Source organism: Chrysochloris asiatica, unplaced genomic scaffold (genome assembly GCF_000296735.1).
Source record: "Chrysochloris asiatica unplaced genomic scaffold, ChrAsi1.0 scaffold00136, whole genome shotgun sequence".
NCBI lineage: Eukaryota > Metazoa > Chordata > Mammalia > Afrosoricida > Chrysochloridae > Chrysochloris > Chrysochloris asiatica.
In genome coordinates, this window is record NW_006408654.1 from 3,408,101 (window position 1) to 3,418,971 (window position 10,871).

The window sequence follows — 10,871 nt, forward strand, 5'->3', positions numbered from 1 at the left end:
AGCAGTCCAATGCTTTTTCTGCAGGGACATGTAAAACTGATTTGCAGTCAGTCAAGAAAAACTTACTCCTGCTATTCCCCCATGCAAGAAATTGTATTTGAGGACCAGTCACTTGGGCATTGCTTCAAAAGGCACATTTATTCCAGTGGCAATTTAAGTAAGTAGAGAAGGAAAGAATAAGATTAAAACAGAATAAAACAAAAACCAGAGTGGCTTTTGTGGACAACATTAAAGTAAATAGGAATCTGGGGCTCCATACAAACCCCTGAGCTCCTCCTCATCATTAGCAAGAGTTCCTTAGGTAGAATAATTCAAAGTTGTATCATGACACACACAGACTTTCAGAAAACACTGTTTAAAAAGTATTTGAGAACTCTGAAGCAGCTTTGCCCTGATGTCCAGTTCAAGTGTTCGTGAACGCAGAAGAGCTGCAAAATCCAAAACTATGTGACAAGGAAAATCAGTGCATATTACAGGCTTTGTATAAATTATGAAAAAGTATTGTATATATTATGATTTAAATAACATCTGAGAAATATTTTTAAATCATTAACGTGTGTTCGCTTTCCATGCATTTTCTAGCAGGTTAAGCCCTAGGTTTGTGTCTCTTTGTGCCCTTTTCCTACAAAACGCCATTCTTTTGACAAATTCAAGCACTCCTCAGACTGAAATGGAAAATAACGGGAATTTCGTCTATTTACCTTCTTTATGGCATTACCTGACTCACGAGGGCTACTTGTTATTGCCGCGGGCACAGAAGATGATCGCAAAAGCGAACTGTTTGGGATTTTATTCGCTGCTTTTGAGAATCCCTAGATGTCACAGCCTCTCCAAATCACCCTAGATTTTTTCCAAGGGCAACCATCAGTGGCTTTCTCCCTCCTGCTTGACCCTTTCTTCCAAAACCCCACGAGCCCTAGAATCCCCCTGCAGCAGTTGGACTTTCCCTTCCTGTGGTTTTTGCAGAACCCTCCTCAAACAAAGAAGGCAACACAACAAAACTTGAAAACAAACCAATACAACAGTAGCTCCAAACAAACAGGTGGGCGAACCAGCGGCCTCCTCCAAGGGGAAGGAAGGTCGGCTCACTTCTTACAGCAGAATTCAGAGACGTTTAGGAACTTCCGGATGACCAGCCCCAGGCAAATCACCAACAGCAGCATGTAGCCCACAGTGCCCAAGAAGGTGGGTGCGGCAGGCGGCGCCTTGAGGAACTGGCTCAGGCCCTCCTCCACGTAGTACACTTGGTCATAAATGCTGAGGAAGGTAAATATGTGGAAGAGCTGGTGGCTGTGGCCGATAATGTCGAAGAGGCCCGGCTGGATGCGCTCGGGGATCTTGCTCACGTTGAAGAAGGCGGCCACCACCAGCCAGAAGTAGCGGCGGTAGAAGTGCACGAAGAGTGTGGGGTTTTCCCCGCGTAGATCGAAGAGCCAGCTCTCAAGCATGATGGGGCAGGCCATGCTGAGCGGCATGACGAAGACAAAGGTGCGCAGCGCGAACGGATAGGCACACCAGTCGGTGCGGCTCTTGCAGCAGGCCACAGTGCAGGCCACCGCCAGCACGAAGGCTACAGGCAGCACGAGAGCGCGGTACGCGGCGATCAGACGTGAGCAGTCCACGTGCCAGCCCAGACGTTGCTGAACGTATGGGGTCATGACTCTGGCGTCCAACAAACTCAAGCCCGGCAGCAGGTAGTAGTAGTAGGCCACCGTGCTGCCGAAGCCATAGTAGCTGATGGACGCGTAGTCCAGATAGAAGAAGGCGGCGCGCAGGCGCAGCGACAGACAGCTGAACACGTGCGCTGTGCAGCTCATGGCGAAGGTCAGCAGCACGCCCGACGCATAGCACCACAGGGGCAGCAGCCACGGGTGGTGAAAGGGCACGTCCCGGCCGCTCAGGAAGAACAGGCGGCAGAACTTGCTCAGGAACAGCAGCAGCGGGATGAAGTGCGTCCAGAAGTTGAGCGTTTCGTTAGTTGGCTTCAGCACCGAGGCCAGGCACTCCTGCGCTGTGCAAGGCAGCCGCCGGTAGCCGGACAGGATGAAGCACTCCACGAAGTCGTCTGGCACCTCGTCCCAACGCAGCAGCGGCTTGGCCGACACTGCGGGGTCGGCGGGGGCGCGGCGGGGACGTGGAGTGGCCCCTGAAGCAAGTGCGGCCGTAGCGGGCGGGCCCTTTGTGCCCGCGCCCCGGGGCTGCAGTCGCCGCGGCATGGTACCCAGGGCTCTACTAGGGCGCGTGCAGGCGACCTCTGGCGCCGGCTCCAGCGTGCTCGGCAGCCCCCGCCGGTCGCCGTCGGAGCCTTTGTGCCCGCGCCGGGGGCGTCCCTGCAGGTTCAAGAGAAGACTTGCGCCTCTGAGCAGCCGCTCCTGAAAAAACAAAATAAGAAATTAATAAGCAGTGGAGAGCGGACGCCGAGGCGACTGGCAGAAGAGCGCGGGGTGGCGGCGGGGCTTCGCGGCCCCTTCGCCAGCCTCTTTGCTCCCGGCTCGCGGCCGCCCGCGCTGCGGCAGCAGCGGACTGCGGCGGTGGCGGCGGCGTGGCGGTGACTGGGCATCAGTGCGCGCGGTGCGGGCGCCTCCGCCGCCGCCCCCGGCGCAAGAGGCGGGGATGTGCGAGCGGAGGCGCTGGAGGGAGGGACGCGCGCACCGAGGGAGGGCAAGGGCCTCCCCGGCTAGGGTTTCTCAGCCGCCTCGGGGGTTAGAGTTGTCCCCGGTCTCGAGTTCCGTACCATCCCCCTTCTCGGGCTGCTGCCGGAGCGGGCCCGTTAATGATTGATGCGAGGGCCAAAGGCTGCGCCAGCGACTCGATCACACGCGTCGAGGGCGAGGGTCGGCGCCAGGGTTCGAAACTCCACTGCCGCGTCGGCGTTCGGGAGGACACTGGGGAACCGCATTCGCGGCGGGGGCGGGGGGGGGGGGGGGGAGGGGGGGATGCGGGGGCGGGGGGGGGCGAGACACAGGGGGATGGGAGAACTGCGGGTGGGGGCGGGGCGGGCGCGCCGAGGCCGAGCAGAGTGGAGATATCGGGATCACAGTAATCTCCGGAGGTTAGGGGGTGCACTCAGGAAATTGGAGGGGCTTAGGGATGTTCGGATTGGTGCCCTGATATTGTCTGATACCTGGGACTGCTCCCCCACCCCTGTAATTTTTTTGTGTGTGTATATCTGTATGTGTGTCTGTGCCTCTTTCACACTCGGCAGCACAACAAGCTTGGTTTATCTCTTTCAGTCCTGCAGACTTATTCAGGTGCGTCACTACTGTTCCTTATCCCTCGCCCATGCCGAGTACAAAGGAACCGTCCGTAACCGATCTCCTGCTGCGCTCACCAGCCTTTGGATCACCCCCCACTCCCCACACACACCCACACACACAACGCGTTATCCATCCTCTTCTTGTGTCTTCAACTCGGAATCTTGTTTGAAGCCCTGAGTCCCACAACTCAGGGAGGGCTGCTCAAACTCCACAATTCAAGGAGAAATTTCAGTTGATGACCAGGTGATTCTGAATGTCTCCGTGAGGTTGCCAGAGCTGTGCCTTTGTCAAGGGCTAATAATAGTGGTGGGCATTAAAAGGAGTTGCATTCTAACATATCTGGAAAAGAGCATGAAGATCAGTTCGTAGGGCAGCGAGGTGGGTAGCTTGGATAAAAGCTTATGCATGTGAATCGACTCAACAGCAACGGATTGGTTTGGTTTATAACTAACCAGAAATAACCTGCCAGAATAGATTGCTGGGGGTCAGGAGAAAGGAAGACTGGAGAATCTTGAAAATGGTTGCTGTACACTGTGGTGTGAACATACACCCTTGAACTATTTGGAACGGGGGTCTATTTCTCAGAACTTTTTCACGGGTGCCCTGGGAGCTGTAACTGAGCTAATTTGCATCACTGACCTTACAAGATAGTTGTTAGCGACTCTATATAGGGTTTCCAAGGAGCAGCTGGTGGTTTTGAATCTACGAGATAGTGCTGAGATAACAAAAGCTAATGTTTAAGGGACCCAGCACTTTCCTAAGTGCTTTTTGTTGTTGTAAGTAACAGTGGAGTCTGTTCCTAGGGTTTCCGAGGAGCACCTAGTGGGTTTGAACCTCCCACCTTTCGTTTAGCGGTCCAGTGCCACACTAGGACTCCAAGTGCTTTTTAGGTTTCTGGAATTGTTTATTAGCATCAAACTTTGTTTGTTTTTCTACTGTCTATGGTCTTAAGTGAAGTCTAATTTGGTTTCACATGTGGACTAGGAATGCATGCTAATTTGTAAACGAGATTAAGACTACGGCATTTATAAGTCAAACCTAAGAATGATAAACATGAATCTAGGACTAATCAGAAAATAATTTTTAATATTCTCTTTATTACTTCATAGACATTTGGAGCTGTAGCTGCTAAAAAATGATGACATACTAATTCCCATATTTTTCCATCTCTTAGTTACATTATCAGCTCACTTCCATAATTGGGGAAAATATAATAGAAAGTTCACTTACATTATTATATTATATTATGTTATATTAACAAGATAATGGAATTGACTAAATAAATGTGCAAAAACTCTAGTTAGATGAAATTTGCTGTTGTTAAGTGCTGTGGGGTTGGTTCTAATTCATAGTGACCCTGTATAGGGTTTCTGAGGAGTGGCTGTTGGACTTGGACAACTGACCTTGTCGTTAGGAGTCCAGTGTTTATCCTAGCTTTATTACTAAGTGATGAAATTGACTATAATAAAATACGGTGTTTAAAAACAAAACAAAAAAACACATTATTTTGGAAAGTCAAAATATTTGTCATAGCATTCTTATAATTCAACAAGTCTTTTTTATTTCTGGCTTTCTCATTCATTCCCTTCCCCCTGCCACCAGAATAAAAGCAATAGATGCCAAGTCAGGAAAGTTCTGTGGTGCCAAATCCAGACAGTTGTCCTTGCTTGCACCTTGATAAAGCCAAGTCAAAAAGGAACCAAGGAAAGCAGCAAAACTGACCTAAGTTTATAAAATAAAATAGTAAGGCTTTCCTCAATTACTACTAATCTACAGAATTAATTTTTCTTAAATTCTTTTTCTATTATAAAAATAAGTTTTCCTAATCCCACACGGAGCCCTGGTGTGGCTCTGTGGATTAATGTGCCAGACTGCAAGGTCGTTGGAACTGCAAGGTTGGGAGTTCAAGCTCACCAGTCGCTCCTTGGAAACCCTATACAGGGTCGCTATGGGTCAGAACCGACTTGATGGCACTTAACAACAACAACAATCCCATACAGACTGGCTCTTGTAGTTTGTTTTCAATTTCAGTAAGTTAACTGCCTCTTGTCAGTGAGAACCAGGCTCACATCCACAGGGCTTGGCTGCACAGATAGAAGCAATGGGCTGGCTGCCATTGCCTGGAAGGTGCACTGGGAGATAAAGCATCACTAAGGTAACCATTTCTTCCCAGAGAAGAATCACCTGGTATTACACTGGAAAGCCAGTGCCAGAGTTGAGAGGCAAAAAGAGCTACCCAAATATAGCTCTTCAAACCAGGCCACGGATGTGGCTTTTCACAATCTGTTCTTGTAGACCAACTATAGGTGTATCTGTGTCTCTCACTACAGTAGTAAAATGAAGCATACATAGAAATCCCACAGAAATTTTTCTAATAGGGATAATTAGCTATCTGCAAAATTTTGCAGGAAAATATGCTATATTTGCTAAGAATACACCTGTTTTCGAAAGAAATACTTTTTCCTAGTCTCATTTATCTGGGGGTGAGGGGTGTCATAAAAAATACCCAGTCAACCAAACAAAAAGTCCACTATGGGCTTAGTCCTTCATTGCATCCAAGACTATAAAGAATTCTATAGTTTCCAGTATCTGCCCTCAGAGTAGGTGGTCTAAAGAAAGTGCTTTCTTTTTCATCATATAGGAAATAGCCATATTATCATCCAAACTCTTGTAAGTCACTACCAAAATATAGGGTCTGTGCTTCCTACTAGTGGAAAAACCTCATGACTGTGGAGTCAGATGTAACTATGGCAGCCTCTGGGGAGAAGTTGTGCAATCCAAAGCCAGAAGATGCCTAGAAACTGAAGAGGAGTGGTGAGAGATTGAATTCTTACTGACAGAATTCCTGCTGTGCATTTTCTTGGTTACAGGGTTACCTTTCGAAGAAAAGCTGGAGCGTTGTAGAGGGTGATTCTGTCTTGTCGTATGCAAGAAGAGATGACTCCACAATCCCTTGCCTTGATGTAAAGTCATCTATTTTCTACTAGTGAGAGCACAAAAAGATTGATTAAGGAGCACACAAAGAATAACACACTTAGTAGGGTAAAGAACAAAATATCACAACGTCTGTTTAAATATATGTCATCCTTTTAAATGTCTATATGTTGTGTTGTTGTTATGTGCCGTCAAATTGGTTCCGACCCATAGCAACCCTGTGTAGGGTTTCCGAGGAGTAGCTGGTGAGCTTGAACCACAGATCTTGTGGCTCAAACCAATTTTGCAGTCCAGCACATTAACCCACAGCACCACAGCAGGACATATGTTGTGTAGGTTTTACTATATAATTAAATTAATATGTAGTACAAGGATCTCTGGTAGCGTAGTGGTTATGAATCGTGCTGCGAACCGCAAGGTCAGCAGTTCGAAACCACCAACTGCTCCGCGGGAGAAAGATGAGGCGTTCTGCTCCCGTAAAGATTAACAGCCTCGGAAACCCTGTGCAGGGTCACTATGAGTCAGAACCGACTCCACGGCACATAACAACAACAACAACATGGAAGTCATTTATAAATATATGTAGGGTGTGGGAATCAAAACATTTTAATAAAGGTATGTAATCAACTCTTGGTTGACCATTGCTCTTGTTTGTCCATCCCCTCTCCCAGATACAGGATGGACTACCTTCCTCCTCTTACCTGTGAGGTCCCTGGGAAGGGTGTGGTGCTGTCACTATTAGTCAACTGACAATCCTCAAACTCTAACCAGACCTTCCCTAGTACTTGGGCCTTCAGCCCCTCCTCTAACTTCCAATCTGTCCTTCCTGTTTCCTGGCTAGAGCTCATATTGTCTTCCTACAAAGGCCTCATGTTTACTTGTTACAGTCACCCTCATTTAGAGCTAATCTTTGGGAGGAGACTGTTTTGTTTTAGATTGTTGATTTTTTGAGTAGAGTGTTTTAGGTAACTTGCATTTATTTAAATTTAGAAATATCTATACAGACTTACAAGGTAGGCTACTGAGTTCCTGCACCCCATTTTTAATGGAAGATTTTCCATGAAACTGTGCTTTGCACATAATGGGCACTCAACACATTTGTGGTTGGAGTAGGAGTTTAGAACTTAGAACTCTTAAGAATCTTAGAATGGAAATGCCAGTTAATTCGTAAGTTCACTTACTGTAACTCTCTTCTCATTTATGATGATAGTTTTTACTTACTGATTATTTGTGATAGGTACTTTATATATATTATCTCTAATTCTCAAAACACTCTTCACAAGGTAAATACACTAGCCGCATTTTCAAACAAAAAAACAGAAGCTCAGAGGTGTTACACAGCTGGGTAGCAGAGCCAAGAGCCAAATCTTACTAATTCCAAAGCCCTCACACTTTCCTTTAAAGGGTGCTGCCTCCCAGGAAGCTGTTGTGCAAACAACTCTGAGAATCTGTAAGAGACTTACTACCACACATAACCTCCCCTTCTATTTTAAGTTTTGGTGTTGTTGGAAAACTATGTAAATAATTAAATGAGCACAACAAATGAGAACAACTCACTGCTGCATCCTTGGCCCAAGGTAATCCATAAATTAACATTAGAATGTAGTCACCAATTGGATCTGGTTAGAAAGTCCCTGAATGATGCCAAATAAGGTGTGTGGGCACTAAAATGTGATGCTGGGTATTACTTAGGCATGGCTGGAAAGTACGTTTAATATAAAGAACATCTTCCTCTAAATGAGTAAAATATGTGTATTATTACCACTGGACTCTGTAGATAACCAGATAGAAGGTTCTGTGATTTCCTAGATGAGCCCTGCACTTAGCACAATGTTATTGATTACAGTGATTGATTAATGCAGAAAGGAAAATATTCAGCTACTGGCTTCAATTTGGGCCTGACTTGCCCAAACTGTTCCATTTAGAGCTTTAATGTAATGATTTTCCGTCTCACTGGTGTTTAACATCTGTTTGTTGGTACTACTTATCAACATAATTATCTAAGTGCAAATCGCTAAATGAAGGGTGTCATATGCCATGTGTCCTGCTGTTTTAAGTGTGTTTTAGTGACCTCACTTTCATTTTGTGCCCACTTCATGTGAAAGCCACAAGAATTCAGAGTTATCAATAAGAGTATCATCAACATGATTAATTCATTTCTGCACAATGAACAAGGTAAATTTTTTTGCTACCAAAATAATTATTCGTACGGCCACTCATTGACATGTTTCGTTCGAGCCTTGCGTTCTGAGAATTCTATAGTCAAAATGCATTAGCTTTGTTTTATTCTTGATTCCTCCCTGTCCCACCCACCTCCACCACCACCACCACCCCACCAACATTCTTATACACACTTAATTTCGCTATCTAGACAGATTAGCCAGTACCAGGTAGGGGTTATTGACTACAGCTACAATGAGCATTCAGGAGAAGGTCCCCAGTTTTAATCAACAAGCAACGATAAACATCAACGATGTGCACAGCACTAGGAACTCATGGCATGGAAAAGCAGAGGAGCGGGGTGGAGCAAAACAAAGATAAATCCCCTGTTGTTAATTGCAGGGGAAATAAATAGGTCCACAATGTCTTGGTGCGGTGCTGTAGAATGAGCACTGTAAAAATGAGCCTATAAAGTCAGCAGTTCAAACCCACCAGTTACTTCTCAGACACTCCACACAGGGTCGCTGTGAATAAGAACCAACTTGACAGCACTTAACAACAATGTCTTAATACAACCATTTTGTGGTTACTTGATGCAGCCATTTAGAAACCAGGAGTATTTTAATATTGCATCAAACACCATCATGTTTCCAATAGCCTTACTTGTAAGATATGTGCTAAACATCATGTACACTCTAACCTGTTAACAGTAGATAGAAGCACAACATAGTCTCAAATTATTAAAAATTAATACCAGGTCCAGTGATTGGACATGGGATCATAAAAGCAATGCATTTGTAAATCTAAGTTGCCTTTTCCTGATTCAGCGGTGGCCTGCTAGCTTCCACAGGATTCTTGCACTTGCTATTTCTCTCTGCCTCAGAGGCATTCTCCTTCCTTCAGTCAGGTCTCTCATCGATGCCACCACTTCTCAGAAACCATTTCTGCCCCCCCCCCCACCTCTTACTAAAATGGCAGTCCTTGTCACTCTGCCCTATCACCCTGTTTTATGCTGTTCTTGTCACTTCACTACTGACATTACAGTTGTTGAGTCAGTTATAACTCGTAAAGACCATGTATAGGATTTCCAAGGAGCAGCTGGTAAATTTGAACCAACATTAGAGTGTGTAATATATTTAGCGTTTCTTTCTCCATACTGAAAAGAGGGCAATGGCTTTGCTCAATATTCTATCCCCAACCCCAAGCCCCTGTCAGAGTACCTGGCACATAGTGGGTACTTAAATATCTGTGCAGTGGCTAGAAGACCCTCACTCAGAGCTTTCTAAGTCCAGAGTTGTGGTCAGTTCAAGAATACGTGTGTTGACTCTGCTCGGGCAGTATCTTCTCTAATTAACTGACCTCCACACCCCAGAAATGCTAACCTCAAAATAGAAAACACAAAAGCTGTTGGCTATGGACTGCACTTCAGTGTCAATGACTTGGGGATCTTCAAAACAAAACAAAGGATGTGTGCCACCCCACACCACCACCACCACCACTCCCACTCTGCTAAGCCTATGAAAGAAGGCATGTTGACTGGGTGGACTAGCAAATTATCGAGATATTGGGCTGTTGTGATAGGAAAGAATTTCAAAGCCTTAATTTGAATTTTAAAGGTCAATCCTAACAAAGTAGTTTGTATCAAAGAGAATTCCTAAAATCTCTTCTATTAATAGCATCTCTTAGCACCCCTGCAGCACAGAGGAGTCTGTTTAGGATTCTGTCTCACCATGTGTTCACCTTAGCTGAAATACAGAGAAGCAAATGTCAATGCTGGTATAGTACCTGATAAGCATAAAAACTTTACACCCTCTTTGACTATGGCCTGGGCTTTTAGAACTGAACAGATCTTCCTCCTGATACTTAGAGTTTTGGCAGTGTGGCAAGAGCTTTTCAAACCTCTGCACACCAATAACTAACCAGCTGGTGAGAGCACAGCGAGCCTGCAACTGCAGAGAGACACTTGAGCTGGCACAGAGGCCCATCATTACTCCTGGCACGAACATGTGGGTGTCCTGAAGTTTAAGGCGCACACATAGCCCCAAGCCTGATCCCCTTTGGGGAGACCAACACAGGGAGCAGCCAGGAGTGGGCTGCCATCAGGGTTTGTTAAGGGTCTTCTCCAAGTGCCATTTCCTGTGCTCTCCCTGGGACTTGGCAACTCCTGCAGGAGCCAGATAGCCTGCCAGTCTCCCATGGAAGGTAGAGGTGAAAGGCTGAGGTTTTAGATTTGTGTCTGATGACACTGGAAGGATGCACCTACTGGTTGTTGTTGTTAGGTGCTGTTGAGTCAGTTCCGGTTCATAGCGAACCTATGAACAATAAATCGAAACACTGCCCAGTCCTTCATCTCACAATTGTTGTTACACTTGAGTCCATTGCTTCTGCCACTGTGCCAATCCACCTCATTGAGGGTTTTCCTCTTTTTCTTTGACCCTCCACTTTACCAAACACGATGTCCCTCCTGATAATATGTCAGAAGTCTGAGAGTCAAAGTCTAGCCACTTTGACTTCTAAAGA

At 46.1% G+C, this 10,871-nt stretch overlaps 1 protein-coding gene and 1 pseudogene across 1 annotated transcript; one reads left to right on the forward strand and one right to left on the reverse strand.

The window, feature by feature from the left end:
• Positions 1-977: 977 nt before the first annotated feature.
• PAQR9 (progestin and adipoQ receptor family member IX) lies at positions 978-2,286 on the reverse strand. Its single transcript, XM_006869860.1, has one exon. The coding sequence runs from the start codon at positions 2,214-2,216 to the stop codon at positions 1,086-1,088; it is 1,131 nt and encodes a 376-aa protein (XP_006869922.1). The 5' UTR covers positions 2,217-2,286; the 3' UTR covers positions 978-1,085.
• A 683-nt stretch (positions 2,287-2,969) lies between these two features.
• Positions 2,970-10,871, forward strand: part of LOC102840127 — a 60,672-nt pseudogene continuing 52,770 nt past the window's right edge.

Coding starts and splice junctions, on each gene's coding strand:
- PAQR9 (XM_006869860.1), bottom strand. CDS start 2,216: ATGCCGCGGCGACTGCAGCCCCGGGGCGCGGGCACAAAGGGCCCGCCC.